The 22,495-nt window shown below is 38.5% G+C and overlaps 1 protein-coding gene across 3 annotated transcripts in view; it reads left to right on the top strand.

The window, feature by feature from the left end:
* DCDC2 (doublecortin domain containing 2) overlaps positions 1 to 22,495 on the top strand; it is a 54,416-nt gene that overhangs the window by 10,242 nt on the left and 21,679 nt on the right. For 2 of the 3 annotated variants that reach the window (XM_030495552.1, XM_030495568.1), the window contains 6 exons: positions 4,196 to 4,210; positions 8,678 to 8,754; positions 8,874 to 9,005; positions 13,585 to 13,731; positions 14,487 to 14,541; positions 16,948 to 17,143. In XM_030495552.1, the coding sequence (XP_030351412.1) occupies positions 4,196 to 4,210; positions 8,678 to 8,754; positions 8,874 to 9,005; positions 13,585 to 13,731; positions 14,487 to 14,541; positions 16,948 to 17,143 (622 nt within the window). The remainder of the gene's footprint in view (positions 1 to 4,195; positions 4,211 to 8,677; positions 8,755 to 8,873; positions 9,006 to 13,584; positions 13,732 to 14,486; positions 14,542 to 16,947; positions 17,144 to 22,495) is intronic. The other variant, XM_030495560.1, reaches the window with a different exon arrangement.

Below are 22,495 nucleotides of genomic sequence, written 5' to 3'. Positions count from 1 at the left end.
TTTAAGTTCATCTTTGTTGCTAAAAGTGGAGTCACTCCTCACCTGTCAGCAGTGATATGATTGGATTAATTTGTGAAAATTGAATTTTGGAATTTTATAATGTTGTCTTGATTTCGCAGATTATTTTGGTATATTTATGGTGGATATACCTTGTCCCTAGCATACTTGCATATTTTTTCCAAGTATATTCTCATGAAAAATCCCAGTATTTATAATTATATTGTTTATTTCAAATCTAGCATTTATCATATCTGACAAATAATGTGCATGTCTAATCATAAGAAGAAACTTTTAATTTTTCAGCAAGTGGAATCTTGATTCACTTTTAACTTTGAATTAGAAATGGCTCATTGGTACTTCCTCTGTGTAGGAGATAGATAGTTTCATGAGGGTAAGAGAGTGTCTGAATAGATATTAGAAATGATCACAGCATGTGCAAATTACAGCCACTTGATGTCAAAATAATCTATCTTCACAGGATATTTTTATCTCATTCTTTCCTAAGACTTAGAAACAAACATGATCTGTGCTACTCAGAATTACTGTCTACAAAATACTTGTATGACTGGAAATGAATTGCATATAAAGGTCTACTCAATATTCCTGTGCCAATATGCAAAACTAAACCCTCTTGCTACTCCATATGTGACCAGTTTGATTTCTTCTACTGCTGGTGTCACAGGCACAGTAAGGAATTTCTCATTTTCTGATGCTGAATTAATTAGGAATTCTGCTGTAAGCATAGTTTCGGGAATAAGACTGTCAAAAGGTAAAGATTAAAAAAATGTGATATATGTCTGTAATCTCTTGAGCAACATATTTAATACTTAAATTTTATATGTCATTGTTTGGTATTTAGTATCCTAGTAACATAATTAGCACAACAAGGCATACAAAACAGATACTCATCCTGAGTGTTCATAATCTAATACCAGGAGGAATCAGAGAAGAACTGACCAGACATCCAGTTAAAACGTAAGCTGTGTCCATTTTTTCCTAACAGGGCCTATGAATTAACAAGATTTCTCTTTATATCATTCTGTATACCTGAATTGTGCAATTTTGAATATTCTAATTAACAGCTTGCTTACAGATGGATTTAATGGATTTTGGAGCAACAGAAAGACTTGTAGAGGCTTTGGTTCATGTCACTGGAGAATTTCATGGTCTGTATTGAGTTTTATGTGAAACTTGAAAGTTGGTCTCTTCCTTGATTAACATGTCTGCCTTGTTCTGTAGGGTAACTGCTCTTTCTGGTCTGTGAGGAGGCTGGAAGGGAAGAGTTGCCAGTACTGAAGCTTTTAATGAGGCATGTTAGTCTCATTAAAAACTTGTTGCTGCATACTACATTGACTTACTGGAAACACTAACAACTTCTACCTTTGATTAAAAATGATGAAAAAAAGAAAAGATTTTTTGAGGTTGATTTTTGTTCTGCAGCTGTCACTGTTCACAGGTTCGAGCCCTTCTGAGCAGCCATGAAGGCCAGAGGCTTCTTTTTGATTTAAATGAGTCTAAGGAATTGGGAAAAATAGACAGAATTGTCAGTATTATGTCGGTGACAGAAGTGAGTACCAGGATCTATTTTGCTTGAATGAAATCTGCATTATGGATGCCATCGTTGTGTGTGTTGTAAGCAGTGTAGGATATAAATAATATCATGCAAATTGGAGAAGGAATAGGAGCTATTCTTGGGATCCAGAAGCAACACAGGTGTGATCTGTCTTGGAGCACTGCACAGGCTAAGTGCCTGTGCAGTTAAGGCCATCCATTGTCTGATTTATCCCAGCTGAAGATCTGGCCCCTAGTCCAATGACCCAAAACAATGACATATCCTGGGAGAAACATTTTTATTTTTGGGACTTAGCTAGATATGGTGAGACTTATCCCCAGATGCACAAGGGATATGAACTCAATTTCACTTACCATGACTGAAAAGGAGGGTGATTTACTTTGGAGGGGAACAGAGTGGCTTTAAACACTTTGGGAATTCTGTAGGAGTTTTGAGGTCTAAAAGGCTCCCTGAATCAGTACATGACCATTTGTTCTGACATAGTTGTTCTGGCATAGTTTGTTTCATAGAATCACAGAAGGGTTTGGGTTGGAAGGGACTTTAAAGATCATGTAGTTCCAACCCCCTTGCCACAGGCCGGAGCACCTTCCACTACACCAGGTTGCTCTAAGCCCCATCCAACCTGGCCTTGAACACTGCCAGGAATGGGACAGCCACAGCTTCTCTGGGCAACCTGTTCCAGTGCCTCACCACCCCCAGAGTGAATAATTTTTTCTACTATCTAATCTAAATCTAAATTTCTGGTTCATCTGTGCTATGTGTGGGCTGAGCAGTTGATGTACTGCCGTGGTGTTGTGACCTATTTACGTAAGCCTGGAAATACACTAGGTTAATAGCAGTTTCAATGGTGCTTTGTATCCATACTAGTAGAAAGGCTAGCAGTCTCTTGCTCAAGGCTGTTCTATACTATCCAGCATACCATCTAGCAACGCAAAGTAGCCAGGGGAATGTAGATTATCCAGCTTAATTACTGTGTAGGATAACTAATGGTTTTGTACTGATCAAACACCTCAGTGGCTCTGCGTCTTCTGTCCAAGTGTACAAAAATGCCCATTAAAAAAAAAGTTGTGTTTCTATGAAATAGATGTTTCCTGTGCTGTAATAGTTTTAGAAAATTTATCATTCCAATTTGCTTTTGACCACTGAACCTTGAACATTCCTTTCTTTCACATCACAGTGTGGTGATAGTGTGTATAAATGGGGTTTTGGTTCTTTTGACCCCAGTTCTACCCTAAGGGAATGCAAATATTTGTTCTCAAATTTTCTGAGCACGTTGATTAACAAACAGACCATTGTAACAAACTGGCAAGGCCATGGCTCATTGCATGAGCTGATAAATTTGGAATGTGACATTGTGTTGAAATATTTAAAACTTAAAAAGGTTAGTTATAAACTGACATGAGTGAGATGTTCATAGCACCCAAGACTATATTAATACAGCAAGAAGAAAGGGCAGCCCTTAGACCTGTATAAATCAAGCCAGCATATAGTGTCTGTTTCAGAGAGGTTATGGTTTTTTGACTGTTGTTTTGCTGCCGTCCAGTATGGCTTCATAAATATGTGTAAACCTATAAATCTTGCAGTTGCTCAGTTACTCCCTTTGAAGGGTGCCACTGCTGGTAAGAAAAGGAAAGAATTCAGATGGTCGTACCAATTCTTACCTCTGGATAACTAGCCTGTGTCCTTATGGCAGCCTGTGAATGTGCTGCCAGACCTCTGTATTTAGCATGTCTCTATTTAATATATGCTGGGGGGGCGGGGGTGGAGCTAAGAATAGTACATTTCTGTTTAAAGCTATTCACAAGTGCATAAATTCACCTTTTTAGAAACTAAATATGCAAGGTTTTTAGAGGACAATAAAAATACTTTTTAATGAACTGTATACTGTTCTGATAGACAAGGATTGATACTCTGAAGTGCCATATGCCTCTTCTAAGTCCCAAGTAGCCAACAGAAGGTTGGGTAGTTTGCTGGATCTGTCCCACTTTCCAGTCTATGTTTGAATAATAAGTGTGAAAAGTATAATGTAGCAGTCATAGAAGCAAAAACTTTATGCATTGGGATCAACTAAGAGGTTTATACCAACCAAAACAAATACACATAATTTTGCTACATCTCCATTTTAGGGATTATGTTTTTTGCCTTTTACTAGTTAACACATTTCTGAACAAAGAAATGAAAAATATTCTTTTTTATCTGTATTTCAAACCAATGTGTGGGTTCCTCAGTCTTTGCTGAGCAACCCACACATTCTTAATGATGATTTCCCTGTAATGCCATATATGTAACATTCTCTTCCCACTTTGACTTAGAGCACTGCATGAGCAAGCCCATCGATAGTGTTCTAAAAATGAGTAACACATTTTTTGTTGATCTTCAGTCCTTCATGTGGTCAGATGAACATAAACATAATAGAAATTTTTGTATGAAAATTATATTAAATTGGTGTATATATGTATGCATGCACACACTTTATATACACGTATAGACATGTGGATATGCACACACTAATTCAAAATGGTTTTCTTACAAAAACTGTTTTTCATATGTGTACGTATGATAGATAAACCTGAGGTAATGTTTTGGCTGCTGATCATTTTGTCTTGGTTTTTTTGCCCACAGTCAACAGTGGAAGATGTAAGTACCCTGAAGTATATTGTGCAATATGTTGTATGTGCTTGCTAAGTGTTTTGTCTGTGTTTGTTAAACTTTATGAATATTGAGCAAATTTTTTTAGTATAAGTGAAAAATACATAGAATGTTGTTATAAAGCAGCTGTGAGGTTGTGGATTTTTTTTTACCGTGTTTCAGGTAGATGCTGATCTGCATTTTGGATTTGTATTTTCAAAGGGATGTTAGAAGGTACTCAGCTTCAGCTAACATTCAGCAACACAAATTCAATCACAGTGAATTCAACTGAAGAGAAAAGCGGGGGCTCTAAGAGACTCTTTGTAAACTGTATTCTGATATTTGGGTGTTTACAGAGATCTCAAACACTGCAGATTGATCCTCACTCCCAGAATCTAGCCTATGTTGAGTTTAGCTGCTTTGTTTTTTCCCAGACTCTGCAAGGTGCTTTGCAAAGTTATTTGACAGGTAGTAACTCCTCTCTGAATCAAGGATCATCCACACTGCAGTTGGTGTAAGAGACACTGTGGGAAATAACAAATTCATTGTACAACAGAAAGGTAAAAATTATGGTAGTTTTGGGTGTCTGTGATCCCATGGAGTATTTCCAGCTGTGTTTAGCTCTTTGTTGCCTTGCAAATTCTTATTTGATTGCTTGCCCCCCGCTTACAGTTCCCTCTGAGTTTCAACTGGTATAATGCTTTCTCCTTCCTTCCCTAAATATTTTGTGTTGCTGCTGTATGTTGTTGTGTAATAACTCAGATGAGTATCTCAATACAAATCATGAAATGTTGGCAATGTTTGTTAGCAGGGTATGGAAGCTGCCCTTGAATGGGTCTTTTTGAACAAACTGAAAATATACGAAATTCAAAGATAAAATCATCATGGGGCCAGACCATTGATTAATCTACAATTGCTGATGTAAATAGGAAGGTGCTGATTTACATCAGCTGAGAATGTGGCTGGTGAAATTAAAAGAAAATAAAGGGTTTAGGGGGGTAGTGATGCTGGTCCCTTAATGTAAGCACAAACTTTTCACCCAAGACCACATCATTGTTAATATGTAACTGCAGTGCCAACGGGGTCAGGCTGTTCCAGACACTGCAACACCGTGATACCTCCTATAAAGGAAATAGGGGCAGAACCATGAATTCTTCAATTAAATCCTTGATCAGGTCTTCTGCTGGGGTGGTTTGGCATAACTCCATATACTTCAAAAGAACTAGATTGATTTACAGTGGCTGGGCACTTGGTCTTTTATTAATGTATATTTCTGCACATTGAAATTATGTGGCTTGCTTTTCATAATCATAAATAATTTAACATTGGTCTGACAGAAATTGTTCTAAACTCTAAGAGTTAGTAACTTGAAGACTGTGCCAAAAAACCCCAAACCAAATCAAAAGCAACAAAACCCCCCAAAAACAACAGGACAGTCACGTTAATTAGAAGAATGATGTATAGGGTGGAGGGTTTTGTTTGTTGGTGTTTTTTAAATCACAATGCTGTGTAGATCTAGCTAAACTGGTTTTTAAACAGGTGGCTTCAGAGCAGGCAAAGTTGCTTGTGCTGAGTTTTGCACTGCTGTGCTTGGAGAGCTTGATATACTATTCTGTAGCCGGAACGTACTTTGGGTATCTGTAAGAGTTATCTCTCGTGCATTGTGGAATACTATATTATACTATGAGGCAGTTGCTTGTATGTCTGCATACTTGCCAGCTTCAAAATTAGAGATGTTTTACACAGCTCATTTGCAGTGCCCTGTGCAGGCACTTCCCTCTGTTTGTTGTTTTATTGTGTTTTGTTTTGTTTTTCAATTTTATTATAATTTATGTATTTATTTCCTCCTTTCCTCTCTCTCATTTGCAGCATCAGTGTTGTCCCTGTGTTCTGGATGAATATCAAGAGTTTATATTTCTTTTTGCCCCCTGAAAGCAGATCAGGTGTAAAATGTAGCTTCTGAAGCCAAGCAGTCCCAAAGACACTAGTTACCCCTCATTTTCCAGGCAAACAATGATAGCCTAAACATCAGCCTGAGAGCATGTGGACCCCAAGAGCAGTACATTTGCCCTTGCTATTCATGTTGGGTGTGACAAAAAGCTCTTCAATGCTCAGTGCCACTGTGGTCCAGCATCTGCTTAATTTAGTCCAGGCTACTCTGTTCCAAGCTGCCAGAAACTGAGGTCTGGTCTATGCACTGTGGTAAATATTTGTGGGTGTTTTAATAGAGACTATGACACTATTAAACACTATGAAGTTAGTGTTTCTATGCACTGATTTTTATGGTGTTACATTAGCAAATGTAATATTGCACTAATATATTCTTTTCATCTTTTAAGAGAGGTACATTCGATGTAAACATGCTTAGCAAAACAGCACAAGATTGTGTTTTATTTTGGTTTAGGCCATGTTTAGGTAGAAAAGACAAATATTTTCTGCCCACGCTGGTCCCATCTTACGGTCCCCTGCAGTTTACTTGTTTACTTGTTAGACCACAGGAGGCTGCTAGAAATATTAATGCTCTGAGAGAGTAACCCAAAAGAGAGACTTGTCAGAAAGCTGATGCCGCAGTATCTATTATTGGCAGAAATACAATCCTTTGAATAATAAATGAGCACTTAACATGTCAGACTGCTTCTTTTCTCAGGGGCTGGGTGATTGGGCTGCATGCAATAACATGATAGCCTTCTGAGGAGCCTACCTCAGAACTAATGGTTTCATCAGCTTGCAAGAACAACTGCATAATTGGGCACACCTGGGACTGTACCAAAGTGCTTCTTCATGCTTAGTGAATGCTTCCTAACTAGTTCCAGTAAAGTGTGGATCACTGGAACCCGAATGTTGCAGACTGGATCAGAGAACTTAATTTGGTGGGCTGTTTGGAGCATGTAAGAGCTTGAGCATAGGTATCAACAGCATAAGTATGGATGAGGAATCAAACTTCAGAAAAAAGCAATGTAAGGCTTTACTAGTTATGTATCGAATACCTTACAGGGGATTAGCCTGGCAATCTAGCAGCTATGCAGAAAGGTGTACGGCCAGCCAAATTTAAGTCATTCCTGGTTTGGATGCAAGCTGTGTTTGGAGTCTAAATGTTAGGACCTGATACTATGGAAGTAAACCAGTGTTGCCTTACGCTTCAGTAGCATACTCTCTAGAAAGTTACCTTATTTTTCCTGTCTTCTGAAGCCCTCTATTAGATTGCTTACATCGGGCAAATAACCTTGATGGATGACAGCACCAATAGAAATGTCTTCAGATATTCCAGTTTAAGATACATTTTCTTTTTCTTCCTAGACACTCAGTAAATTTTCATCTTAAATTTTGGTGTTTTAAATGACAAGTTATGCTCTGAAAAATGTGCTTTAAATGTTTCTGCAGGAGTGACTGAGCTCCTAAATTATTTGGCAGTCTCAAAAACATTTCTTTGCTTCCCCTAATGAGATGTATGATAACAACCTCTTACTATCCTCTTGCTCTCTTTCCAGGCCTGTAGTAGAAGGTTCCACCTGATTCAGAGCACACTGGAATTAACAGCAAGTCTATGAATTGCAATTATGTTAGACATTAAGACATAGCTTACGTACAGTCTAGTACAAAATTTCTCATTGTATGAGGCCAAGACAAACATGTACCTATGAAATAATTCTTAAGAAGTAAATACACTGCCTAGTAAATTGCTTGCATAAAGGGAAGGTCTCCATTCATTCCAGGAGCCTGCTTCCTAGTCTGGTCCACAAACGCTGTTGGCACAATGCGGCAGTAACATCTTGCTTCTCTCCTCTTGTAGAAGACCCACCTTATTGATCTCAGTACAGCATCTCCTCAAAGTAGTACAGGGAATAATGATGGAAGTAGCCTATGTTTCATTCTGAGAGCTAAAAATCTGCAGTTCACCTCACTTGTGAGTCATCACCCTAAAATAAGCATAGTATTCAGCAACCTTTATAAATGACTGATAGATTTGGATGAAAAGACCTGAACAAGAGGAAAAGTACTTATTACATAAGTACTCTTACTACATAATTATTATTATTACATACTAGCAGAGAGCTCTATAGATGACATTTATTGTTAAAAAGAGAAGCTGGTTTAATTGCTTGGGCCATGGTTATGAGCAGTAAAGACTAAGAAAGCAAGAACAGTGTTTGGCAGTGTTGCTTTGGGTCTCTAGGAACAACAACTGAGAAGTCACCAAAGATGTCCATACAGTCATGACCTCTCAGTGGAAACCATACATTGTGCCATGTTGCACTGTGGTATACTATGCTGTGGTTGCTATCCAAGATGTATATAAACCTGCACCAGTAATTACATATGCTTTGTAGAAGGTGAAGCTGGAAGGGAATAAAATGCATGGTTTAAAAACAGGAATGTCTTTCTGCAGATACACTGCCCCCCTTGCTAGTGGTGTTTGAGGCAAACTCTTTCCTAATGTGAAGATTGAGTAATTTCTAATTCTGTTCTTCCTTGCAGGTCAAGCCTGTTACTCACAGTAGAATCACTGCGTCAGCACGGTTTCGAAAAACACTCCAGGAGCCCTACACTATTTTGTAAGTAGAATTTTCAGTTAGTGAACTGCCATTTCAGGGCTGGGGGTGGTGGGGTCTGAACTTCAGATTAGTTTTGTTTAAAGTGCTCCTCTAAATTATTTTACTTTGCTTTGTTTCAGCCTGATTGCTAATGGAGACCTCATTAGCCCTGTAGTACGCCTCCTCATTCCCAGGAAAACACTGAATCATTGGGATCATATTCTTGAAATGATTACAGGAAAAGTTACTCTCAGAAATGGGGCTGTTCACAGGTATCAGGAAGCTGAATATTTGTAAGATACATTTGATATATGTAGATACGTTTTTTACAACTCCATAGGTAGATATAATGGATCACTTCTTCTTCATGGGAAATTCTGCTATAAGAAAATTAAAATACATGTAGAAGTCAAAATGGAATATATTGACTCCAAGCGACCTTCAGGTTTCATTTCAACTGCTATTTAAAACCACAAATAGCTCAATTTGTTTCAACTGTTATTTCTTGATTAAATATTTAGTTAGCAGGCATTTAATAATACAATAATAATGCAATATATTTAGTATTAATGAGTAAGTTACATGTCAGAATAAAATAAATGAGCATGGTAAAGTTGGTGAAGAAGTTTGTAATGTGCGATAATCAATGCTATCCATGTTTCCTTTTAACATTGATATTTAAATTCATTAGGGCAAAAAATTTCAAGAAAAATATTACAGATTGTTTGGTTTTTGAAGACCTGCGATATGACTCGGATGTGCTTTGTGCTCAGCCAGCTTAGCCTTCTAATAAGAGCCAAGGCCAAAGTTGTAGTTGGGGGTTTGCCAGTTCTGGTATCTCAGCTGGGCTGAGTTGTTGTGGTCTCCCAGGAATAGGAGGTGAGCTCTTGGATAGGTAAGTTTCAGTCCCTTGAGGCTTTTGCAGTGTAAAATAAGCTCTTTAAAGTAGTGTAAGGTAGTTGTTGCAGGTTTTAGAAGAAAATGATATATGCAGTTTCCATGAGAAACGTTGTGTAAATGGGCTGCCAAGGTGTGTACAGGCAAATTACTAACATTCCAGTGCTACTCCATGCAGACCACATTACAGAAATCTGTTCCTCAGATGGGAAAGGGCCTATTGTGGAAAATCATTCTTCACAGTTTACACAATGTCTGAGACTAAGCTCACAAAATCTTTCTCAAATCAGTGAAGATAAGGTAGTTTTTTTAATTCTTCTGATTGCTTTCCCAGAGCTGATACTGATGAAGGTAATGTTATCTGTTGACTGTTAGCTTTTGTCTATTTTTTCCCCTCAGCCCTGCATTTCTTTGCTTCTATTATCTGTCTACTTAGCACTTTTATTTGCAGCAAACTAAACTTACAATTTAGTTTGTTGCAGCTTTCTGGATCTAATTCTCAGCTAGTATAGCTCAGAAGTGAGCAAGGTGACAGCGGTTTACAACATACCAATTCTTTCTGCTCTTAGGTTGTTTAGCAATTTAAAAGCCTTTCACATTTTATTCTCGTTACTTGATGTCACTCCTTGGTGAAACAGTATGATGTACATGAAAGCAGAAATCATTTCATACATAACTTAGGATTGCTTTTGAGAGGTTCCCTTCAGTGCTCAGATTTAGTCCTTTAAAATGAGATAATGTATATGACATTTTGAATTATTTAATGTTTTCCTTTTTCTGGTTTTCTATTAACTCAGTTTTCATTTTATTTTTCCTTAAAATTCTGGGCATACATATTAAATACGTTAGTAAAGTAATCGTTGTTCTTTAATAAGTTACACATTAATTGCTGGGGTTTACTGAAACTATGTTAGCATTAGGGGAGTTCCTCTAAGACCACTGATGCTGAGAAGATGTAATTTATCATTAAAGAAGAGTAAGTGGAAGTACAAGAACCTGCATTATGTATATGGCAGTTTTTCTTTTCCATCTTATTAAAAGGCATATAAAGCTGCCAAGTCTTACAGTTTCACATGTAGCTTTTTAAAAAAAAACAGAAAATATTTTTCATCTGCATTGGAATAGGGTTGTAAGTACGAAATGACAACATAGTTTTTCTGCTTGTCAGATTGTGCATGGGGATGGAGTAGAGTAACCTGATGGCCAGGTACCTGGTGCATTGGCAACTGGAAATTTGGGGATATTGGTCCCACAAGTTGTGTCTTTGCTGTCTCCTTTGTCAGCCTGTATGCTTGCTTTGTTTTGGCTGCCACTTTTTGGCTTGGATTCAGGAGGGAAAATGGAAGTCCACTGACATCCCACAGGACAAGTCCTAAGTCATCCCCCAGTGACCAGAAGAAGTGACCACAAGAACATCTTTGTTGTGTAATAGTAGCCAGAGAGAACCCAGCTGGTCTGTGAATGGTTGTGGTCAGGTGGGTGGGTAAAAGACTACAGAACTAAGTGTCACAAAAGTTTTGTGGTGCTTGTTAAGTCAACAGTTATTTATGTGTTTGAAGTGCCATTTTTTAAAAATGTATTTTTAATTTCACTTTCATCTTCAGTGGCTGATTATGTTTGATTCACTTATCATGATTTTTATTCTCAGGGTGAAAAATACAACTAGAAATTGCCAGATAATCCTAACATTTTCAGGAGTTATATTAAACAAACAACTTTGGTGCATTAAGTATAATGATAAAATGCAAGCAAAGTGCAAGATCGAGAACAAAAACCCACAGTCGTGTTTGTATGTACTCCTATATACCTACAGCACCATACAAATATATAAAACAGTTCTTAAACTGTGGCACATTGATTTGCTGTTTTATCCTCTTAGTTCCACAAAGCAAAATGTAATCTAGCAAAACAGTTAGATTAATCCAGAAATAAGTTTATTGCTGATTTTTAGACTGATTGTTTTCATTTTTGTGTGTAACTGGCATTGTAAACATAAATTGCTTTTTGAATTGCTGGCATGCCTGTGAAATATTTGCACTAAAAAGTAGATGTAAGTAATACAAAGAGGGTGCTTCAGAGTTGGCATATTTCTTCACAAGGAAGCAGCAACGTGATCAAGATTTTAAAAAGCTGCCGTTTCACTTTTTAGAACTTTCAGTCTTCGGACTTTGAAATCCAAGGTACTTTTATGTGGCAGGAAGCACCTAGAAAAGCAAGGTACTTTCATGAGGGGAACTTAAGAAAGACATGGACACACTGGAGCAAGCACAATAAAGGGTCACAAAGATCATAGAATCAGAAAATCATTTAGATTGGAAAAGACCTTTAAGATCATCAAGTTCAACCTTTAACCTGCCACTGCCAAGTCCAGCACTAAACCATGTCCCTAAGCACAAAATTTATGCATCTTTTAAATACCTTCAGGAATGGTGACTCAACTACTTCCCTGGGCAGCCTGTTCCAGTGCTTGACAACCCTTTTGGCAAAGAAATGTTTCCTAATATCCAATCTAACCTGCCCTGGCACAACTTGAGGCCATTTCCTCTTGTCCTATAGCTTATAACTTGAGAGAAGAGACTGACTCCCACCTCACTACCTCTACAACTACTCTTTTAGGTAGTTGTAGAAAGCGGTAAGGTCTCCCCTCAGCCTCCTTTTCTCCAGGCTAAACAACCCCAGTTCCCTCATCTGCTCTTCATAAGACTATTCACCAGCTTCCTGGCTCCAGCACCTCAATGTCTCTCTTGCACTGAGGGGCCCAAAACTGAACACAGTATTCAACGTGTGGCCTCACCAAGTGCCAAGAATGAGGATGAGCACTGCCCTGATCCTGCTGGTCATGCTATTTCTGATACAGGCCAGGATGCCGCTAGCTGCCTTGGCTGCCTGAGCACAAGCTGGCTCATGTTCAGCAGCCATCAATCAGCACCTCCAGGTCCTTTTCCACTGAGCAGCTTTCCAGCCCGTCTTCCCCAGGCCTTCAGCATTGCATGAGGTTGTTGTGACCCAAATGCAGGACCCGGCACTTTGCCTTGAACCTCATACAATTGGCCTCGGCCCATTGATCAAGCCTCTCCAAATACCTCTGTGGAGCCTTCCCACCCTCAAGCAGATCAACACTCCCAGTGTTGGTGCCATCTGCAAACTTCCTGAGTGTGTACTCTATCCCCTTGTCCACATCATTGATAAAGACATTAGACAGAACTGCCCCCAGTACTGAGTTCTGGGGAACTCCACTTGTGATTGGTCACCAACTGGATTTAACCCCATTCACCACAACTCTTTGGTTCTGGCCATTCAACCAATTTTTTACTAAACAAACAGTATGCCTGTGCAAGCCGTGAGCAGCCAGTTTCTCCAGGAGAATGCTGTGGGAAACAGTGTCCATAGCCTTTCCCCTATCCTCTAAGTGGGTCACCTTGTCATAGAAGGAGATAAGGTTAGTCAAGCAGGACCTGCTTTTAATAAAACCATGCTGACTGGGTCTGATCACCTAGTCGTCCTGTACATGCTGTGCTAGGTGGACAGGTCCTGGGTTTGCAGTTAAGCAGCCATGAATGACCAGAGCACAGATACGAGGTGGAACTTGGTATGGGAGGGGTCAGGAACTCATGGAATAGGTCCCTTCCAAAGAGCCAGGAGAAAGACATTAAAGACCTTTTAAGTACAAAGTAATTTATTTCATTTTAGACATTGAGAGTATTTCATCTTTTAGAGCACTTCGTATTTCATTAGTTTTACATAAACTGTGATTTAGGTCATTATTTTCCTGTGTCTTTCCTTGTCTTTTTTATATTGTGACTGATCATTGTATGGCATCTACTATGCTTTATTTGGTTTCATATCTGGAAATTCAACATGATTTAGTGCATTTAGATTAATGTAGCTTACAACTCTTTTAATGCACCTAACGATGTTAAGGTTTATTATATTAAGCATTTTCATATTTTTCAGACTTTACACTGTACATGGAAAACTTGTTCAGAATGGGTCAGACTTGGAGAATGGGCAAATTTATGTTGCAGCAGGTAGAGAAAAATTTAAGAAGTTGCCGTATGGTGATCTGCTGTTTAGCAAATCCATAATGAGAAGGCCACAGGGGTAAGTTCTATAGGTGTGTGGTTTAATTCTCACATGCCTCTGTGTGTCAATATGTTTACAAAGTACCACCAGTAAAGTACAAAATCATCATTCCAGGAATGAGGAATGGACAGAGGGATAGATGGATGGGTTAGTAGGGATGCAAAACTTTATTGACAACTTCTGAGAAAGTTGAGAAGACGAAAACAAAAGAGAAAATGGAAATTCAGAAGACTATTTCACCTCATAAACATGCCATTGATCATGTATCACAAAATTAATGTCAGAGAAAGGATTATTTTGACTTGGCTTAATTTGTTGTTGGGTTTTTTTTTTTTGTCCCATATTCTGCATATAGACTGGTGTATAATTTTTTTAATTTTTTTTTTTTTTTTTTTTTTTTTTTTTTTTAGTGAGCTACTGTAGACAATGTAAATATCTTGAAAGTGTTTCAGGAAACAGCATTTCCAACAAACAAATTTAAGGACGATGAAAAGCTACGTTAATCAATCGATGCAAACTGATTATTTTTTTTACTTGCTGGAACTTTTCATTATAATAGTTGTCAAGATCTTTCACATAGTAATTCACTGAATGCTGCTCTGCAAATTTTCAGTACATGAAGTATGCATTGTGGGGAAATGTAATGTATTTGTTAGTAAAAACACACAATGAATAAAAGAATTAACTCTGTTGCCATAGCCGACTTGGAGTTATCTGGCTGATGCATAATAGTGACAGCATACGCAATTCTAAGATATGGCTTATTTCTGCAGTTCCAAAGCCTCTGCACTACCTCCAATTGTGGGATCTCGAAAGTCTAAAGGCAGTGTAAGTATCAAGTGCCATAATAAAATTTGTTTCTAATTTCACTTAATTCCAGCAGATTGAAAGTCCCTGTCCTTTGGGTTTTAGTTAAATCTGAAGTGAAAAAATCCACAGGCACCTAGTGGTATGCTTATGAAAGCTTGATGTATCTGTAGCTATTTGCAGTGTCAGTTAGACAGGAGAAATCTGAGAAAATATTATTGCAATAATGGCTGCTTTATTTTTTATAAAACCTTCCATAGCAAAGATCAGCTGCTGCCTTGAGGTCTTTCCCATAAACCTTGTCAGCTGTCTTTGTGTGTTTGTTTATTTATTCATTCAAATTAAATACCTAGAGGAAAAACACAGAACCTTTTACAGAACATCTTGCAGAAAATGGTGTTTCTGCATGCTGAGTTTTATTAACGCTCTAAACCAGTTTCCTATCTATCTGATGTGTTTTGTCCTAGCTAACCATTAAATACAGAGCTTGAGCCTCCCCCATTTTGTAACCTGTGTAGCTGTTTATATATGTACAAAATGAGTCCACTCTGGATTTAAAACAGTGCCAAATCAGAATATAAGTATCTGCACAGATTCTGTACAAGTGCAGTTTACTATACAAGTACAAGATAGTGGAGAGTCAGATTCACAGTCTGTCATTATAATTGTAGTAGTTGATCATGTCCATTCACCATTTATAAAACAAAAAAAGTTGAGCCACTGAACAAAGTAAGCAATAAAATATACTGTTCCATTATGTTGAAATTCAGTCAAAGATAAAACCTCAGTAAAAAACTTAGTTTCAAGTGCTGTTTGGTTTTAAGATGCGAGCTTTGCTGTTCTAGCATTTGTAAGCTTTAACTTCTTTCCTCTTCTATTATTACTTTACAACGTGGACAAAAAATTACCTGATATTCACCTTTATTCCATTGGGATCGTAATACACGCTGATAACAATTGTCAAAACATAAGAAGGCAGGAATACCTACTGCTGCTCTTGAATATGTAATGCAATACTTGAACTGGTATAAATCATGCAATTGTTTACTTCAGTTTGATAGCTACACTTTTTTACTATTATTTCTTGGAAGTAAAAGTCTCCAGTTTGAGTTAGAAGGGACTGAAATATTGCCATGCCATTATTTCTCTTTATAGAGAAAGGGTAAGTGGTAGATTTGATGGTACTGGTAGATAAATGGTAGATTAGATGGTAAAAGCTAAGCAGTATTTAAGTAAGATATTTTAAAAGGAACTGATTTCTACTGATTATATGAAAACTAGCAGAATCACATAAAAATGTGATTTTGTAATCACATTTTTATTGTAATTTTATATAGCATTACCTTTTAACTTAAGCAGTGAGGTGAAACAAATTGTCTATGACCGTCACAGAATGAAAGGCCTTTCTGGTGGGAAAGTTCTAAAATGGCATGAATTGTTCATGCAGCTATACTAAGCAAAATAGTGAAGTAGAGTATATTTGTCATCTGTGATTCAGCTAAGTCTGTGATAAGGTGAACAGTTCCAGATACTGATAAGGTTTTCTGCCCTATCTGTTTGAGTGTTTTGTTGTTATATAGAGTGTTTTGACAGTACTGGATTAGAAAGAAACTGCAGGTACTGTTAGACCAGCAAAAGTATGAGGCAATGGTGAGGGTGTTAGGTTGGTAAAGTCTTTGTAAAGACTGGAATGATATAAACAGTACCTATACAGTTCAGGTTGTTGTGATGTTGATTGTGAACAGATTTACACTGGAGAAAAATGTGTACAAATAGTAAAATCTCTGGCTAGTACATGCAGGATCATACACACATCAAAGCTGTAAAAATACGGACCAGGTTTCCGGTTCTGTTTCTAGATACACCACAGAGCAAGCAGAGGAACTGGCTGATGTCTTTGGAGGTGATGCAGAGGTGATGTGTGGGCAGACCTCTTTCTTGGTGTCCACTTGGCAGTCACTGTTACTGCCATATGAAGACTGTCATCCTCTTCCAGCTGCTTTTGACACTTAGATTAAGGCCTATGTCTCATTTACACAGGCAATGAATCCTTCACAAGTTGTATTTGTTACATTTTGTGACTTTCCGCACATATGTGTAGCTGAGATATAGCTGTATATCACATGCATGCATGTAGAGATACCCCTAGCCATTCTTTTCATCAAATGAAGCATTATTTCCTTATAACAAATGTGTTATTTTCTCTGGGCATTGTTGAGGAACATTTAATCTGTTGGATCATATAGTAAGTTGATGAGATAGTTACAGTTTTCTGGATAGTTTAATCATCACTTAGTGATTTTAAATTAATATGCTTCTTTAATAGTTGACACCAATCCCTACTATTAAAAAGTTGAAATTAAATTGAAACTGAAAAAATAAATGTTGTCATTTTCATCAATGATAATTATGTACACTTCTTTTCAGGGAAGTGATCGGCAATCTAAATCTACCACTGCATCCAGTGACCCAGGAGAAAACAGTTCTTCACCTCAGCTTCCCAAAGGGAAAGACAAAAAAAGCCATAATCCAGAAGATTCTGTGTCCAGACGACACTTTTCTAACAACTCTACAAAAGTAAAACAGACAGTAACAGCTTCCAAAGGAGTCCTTCAAGATGATGGTCAGTACTGAGATAAACACTACCGTACATAGTGGCTTTTGCTCTTCAGTTAAAATTCAATGAAATAGTGGAATAATATACTTGTATAGTTCTTGAATTGCCTGTTTGCTCTGGCTAACTGAATTTACAAAAGTTCTTTCTGCATAGGTACATAGGAAATGTACCTATGCATAACCGCTACCTTCCCGGCTTTGCACACCACAGGAGCCTGTATATAATATTTAGTATACCTTGGAAGTTAAACTAATATGATCCTATCTTTATGTTTTTGATAAAAGCATAATAGAAAACATATTTTGACCATTTTCCCACAGTTCTGCCCTACAAAAAATATGAAGAAAAGGAGCTGGTCTGCTCAAAGGGAAAAATGTCGTGTATTTCACCATTAACATTAAGAACTAAAATGCACCTATAAGATTGTTAGTAGTGTTAACACCACTCAATTCCTTTAAAATTGAGTGCTTCAATGTACTTAGTATACATTTCCCTAGGATGCAATGATGCCTTTCAGAGATACAGGAAATGTTGAGATTTATAGCTCCAATTGTTTAAGTTTACCCTTATTTTTGAGAATATCTGGAGACAGCATACCTAAAATATTTTTTAAAATTACTAGTGTGATAGTAGTTTTTACAGCTGGAACTATTCTTGAGCAATATACTAATTGTAGGTTGTGTGTAACTTGGATAATATAACTTTCATAGGTTTTATGCATGCAGACAGATTCATTTTATTTGTTTTCTATTGAATCTTACGAGTGTAAAAGAGGCGTTAACATACTGTGCCGTGTTTGGTAACCAAAGCCTGTCGCTGTATGTTCCTTTTTATTGTTCTTTCCCATGTAAAGGAACAGCAGGCTTCTCTCTGGAGAAGCAAAGCAGTAGGAAATAAACATCTCCATGTGGGATGTGAAGGATTCTTAAATTGCTCCTCTGCTTGTTTTGCCCTTATTTGTCTGCCTGTGAGAGACTGCAGCACTTGCAGGCAAAATCTGGGGAAAGAGGACAACTCTTGACAAATCAGAGCAAAGGTCTTTTCACGTGGGCCAGATCCTATGGGAGAGCTCCACTACCTAGTCAGCACTTAGGTAGCTTGTGGTGAAGCAGTTCAAAGAAAATGTACTATATTCACCCCGAAGAGACATCTACACAGTTTGTCTTCCAACTGTTTATTCTGGTCACACATGAAGATGTAGCGACCTGAAGCATAGGCCAGGCAAGCTGTAGGAGTTGTGACCTGTTAGTGTGGAGTGCTACAACTTCAGTATCCTTCTGCCCAGCCAGCCCTCTGTGTCAGAGACTGCCCCTGGCAGAAAGCCAGTTGGACCGTAAAAACAGGGGGTTGCAGAGGTCAGCATTACACCTTATTTCTGTCCTTTATTATTTTAAGACACTGAACTGCTGTGTGATTTGTGATGATGTTAAATATGACAAAGCCATATTATTTTGTGACTTGATAGCCTGTTTTGCTATCAAGTTTTCTTTGTTCCTCATTAGCTGAATATTTTTCACCTGTGGGACTATCTGTTCAGTTAAATATAGCACAGGAGCTTGATTAAGTACTTCCACCAAATTATTTATCTGCAGGTGGGAAGTGGAAGTTGTTAGCTGGCTGATGTACATTTTGAAATAGAGGTAGGTGGTAGTCTCCTTCAAAAGCTTTCCCTAGAGAGCCTCATCAGTCAGATCAGCTTTATGAGCCCACTGACTACAACTCTGTCAGTGGGGGATGTGAGAAACAAGCAGATACGTTGAAGTAAGCAAAGCCCGAAACACTCTGCCCTCATCAGCATTGGCATTGTTTTTTGGCGCTTCACAGGAGAGTCACCTGGCTCAGTTTTGACCTGTGCAGCCCTTTCTCTACTTGAAAAAAAAAGTTCACAGTGGGGAAGTCTCATTACCATGCTTCCTTGCTAATGAAAGAAACAAACTAGTTTGCCTCATTCAAGCAGACCACGTTGTGGCTGGCTTCTCTGCCTGCGTCTTTTGACATACTAAGGTGACCTTTATCACACCAGTGAAGCAGGAAGGAAATGTTTGAGATCTGCAAACACTGAAAATATTTTCATACTCAGATGACCTAACATATCTGTATCCTACAGCTTGTTGTTCATGGCTCAGTAGGATGCTTGGCTTTAACCTGCCTGCCCATGTCTTGCTATTCAGTACACCTGAATATATTTACCACCTTCCTGAAATAAGAATCGTAGAATTATGTCATTTTCAGTTTTGTTTTACAGTGAGGAGTCTTATTCAGAATTTTTGATGGAGAGCTAGAAGCCAACTCCACTTACACAGTAATGATGATTGCTTCCAAGTATTGTTTGAGTCGGTGTAGCTCCACTGTCTACTCTAAAGGCTCACTGCAATTCCTCAGTTGGCTTTGCAGGTATATTCAAAAAAACTCCTTCAAATTCAAGAGCTTTGGATTGGGTAAGGGAAACACTTAACACCATCTTATGTCATAGAATCATAGAATCATAGAATAGTAAGGGTTGGAAAGGACCTTAAGATCACCTAGTTCCAACCCCCCTGCCATGGGCAGGGACACCTCGCACTAAACCATGTCGCCCAAGGCTCTGTCCAACCTGGCCTTGAACACCGCGAGGGATGGAGCATCCACAACCTCCCTGGGCAACCCATTCCAGTGCTTCACCACCCTCACTGTAAAGAACTTCTTCCTTATATCTAATCTAAACTTCCCCTGTTTAAGTTTGAAGCCATTACCCCTTGTCCTACCACTACAGTCCCTAAGGAAGAGTCCCTCCCCAGCATCCTTATAGGCCACCTTCAGATACTGGAAGACTGCTATGAGGTCTCACGTAGCTTCTCTTCTCCAGGCTGAACAGCCCCAACTCTCTCAGCCTGTCTTCATACGGGAGGTGCTCCAGCCCTCTTATCATCCTCGTGGCCCTCCTCTGGACTTGCTCCAACAGCTCCATGTCCTTTTTATGTTGAGGACACCAGAACTGTACGCAGTACTCCAAGTGAGGTCTCACGAGAGCAGAGTAGAGGGGCAGGATCACCTCCTTCGACCTGCTGGTCACGCTTCTTTTGGTGCAGCCCAGGATACGGTTGGCTTTCTGGGCTGCAAGCGCACACTGCCGGCTCATGTTAAGCTTTTCATCAACCAACACCCCCAAGTTCTTCTCTGCAGGGCTGCTCTGAATCTCTTCTCCGCCCAACCTGTAGCAGTGCCTGGGATTGCCCCGAACCAGGTGTAAGACCTTACACTTGGCTTGGTTAAACTTCATAAGGTTGGCATCAGCCCACCTCACAAGCGTGTCAAGGTCCCTCTGGATGGCATCCCTTCCCTCCAGCGTATCAACCAAACCACACAGCTTGGTGTCGTTGGCAAACTTGCTGAGGGCGCACTCAATCCCACTGTCCATGTCACCGACAAAGATGTTGAACAGGACTGGTCCCAACACCGATCCCTGAGGGACACCACTCGTTACAGGTTTCCAACTGGACATCGAACCATTTACCACAACTCTTTGTGTGCGGCCATCCAGCCAGTTCTTTATCCACTGAGTGGTCCATCTATCTTTTTTATACATTCTTATTTATTTTTTTCCTGAGGGACAGGGAAAAAGACTCTAGGCATTTTAGTTGGCTGCATTTGGCTGTCACTGACGTGGGATTAATTTATTTTAATTGGACACCAATAAACTACACAGTGAGTTTACACATGCACATTTTTGAGTGTACGGAAATAGCTGTAAAGAAAATATTCATAGTAGAAAATGTATCCCATATTCTTTGCTGTCCTTTTCCCTGCCAATTTAGCAGTTACATCAAATCTCTCTTCTAAGTGCCAGACTGAAAGTGATATTTTTCCTGGGACTTAACATCTGAAGAATTATGCTCATACTGTATTTAAAGCTTAACCTAATCTTCCAATAGTGTTTAGTTGGGCTAACCATGTATTTACTTTGAATTTTTTCTTTTAACACACTAAGAATTTCACGAGCATGCCGTTCATATTACAACTGATCCATGTTATAATCCCCTCAAGATGATTAAAGAGTTTCTTAGTGTTGAACACTGTGCAAGACTTAAATTCACCACTGCTAGAGCAAATCCAGTAGACTGTGAGCTGGTGGTTTGGTTTTTGTAACTTATAAGGCATAAATAATCATAACATTATAAGGCATAAATAATCATAACATTATAAGGCATAAATAATCATAACATTATAAGGCATAATGTTATGATTGGACTCTCATTGCACTGGTAGAACCTAATTAATATTGAATATATTATATGTAACAGTAATTGCAACTGGAAATGTGAGGTTTAGCTAGTTTATTTTCCTAACATTAGGAAATGTGAGGTAGAGCTTAGACTAGTGCAACTGGTTCGGCATAATTTGGGCTTATGAAAGTGACACTAAAGGCACATTTAATTATCAGCATCTTGGTTTAAAGCTTTGAAAAATACAAAACCCAAACCTAATTATTTTTTCATTTGCACCACATTCTGTAAAGGGTACACTGTAGGAAGTTGAACAGGAAAGCAAATTCAGACATGTAGTAGAAAATTCTTGTAAGGAAGCACCCTCACTTTAAAGCCTATTCCATTCAAGTACAGTAGTTGAATTGTGGTCTCACAGCTTGCAAAATCACCCCCTACTCCCTTCTAAACTATAAAACAAGTTCTAAAGATAATAGAATGTGATGTTTGAGTTCTCACTAAGATTTGGAAAAGTACTATACTGGAGATGAGCTGATCCACTACAAGGTTTTTTAGGTCTAGTTTTGAGTATTAAAAGGTCTTAGAAGTTAGCAATCATTTCAGTTTCCTGGGTTTGCTATTGGCTAAAAAAAGGAAGGAAAAGGACAACCCTTAATTAATGGAAAAGCTGCAAAGACCGTCAGGTATGGGAGCCACTCCTGCTATCATGCTCTGAATTGCTTTCAATAAAATTACAAACTTGCTAAAGAGTATAAACCTGGACAGCTGAATATCGGCTGTGCATTGTAACCTAAAACTGTTGTCCGTGCTTTCCTGCTGACAATTTTTAGGATTAAAAAAACTCTCTCTATTTAAAACGCAGACACATAGATCATATCACTGCTGTGTTGTCAAAGCAGGCAAAAACTGTGAGAAGACAGATCATCTTGTTTCTTATTTGCTGAGATTTTTCAGGACCTGTAAGCTTATTCCTCGCATAATAGGAGATAAAATCACAATCTGTAGCAAGAAATGAGAACCCTTGTTGCTGTTAGTGTGTATTGTGACAGTGCTCAATTGTGGTAGCCAGAATATTCTAACGCCAGCGGGGAACTAAGGTGGTGGTAAACCTTGCAGCCTCTTTCTTCGAGCACTTGGTGAGTTTCTTTGGGTTTGC

The sequence above is a fragment of the Strigops habroptila genome, chromosome 1, assembly GCF_004027225.2.
Source record: "Strigops habroptila isolate Jane chromosome 1, bStrHab1.2.pri, whole genome shotgun sequence".
NCBI lineage: Eukaryota > Metazoa > Chordata > Aves > Psittaciformes > Psittacidae > Strigops > Strigops habroptila.
This window is presented reverse-complemented; position numbering and strand designations above follow the sequence as displayed.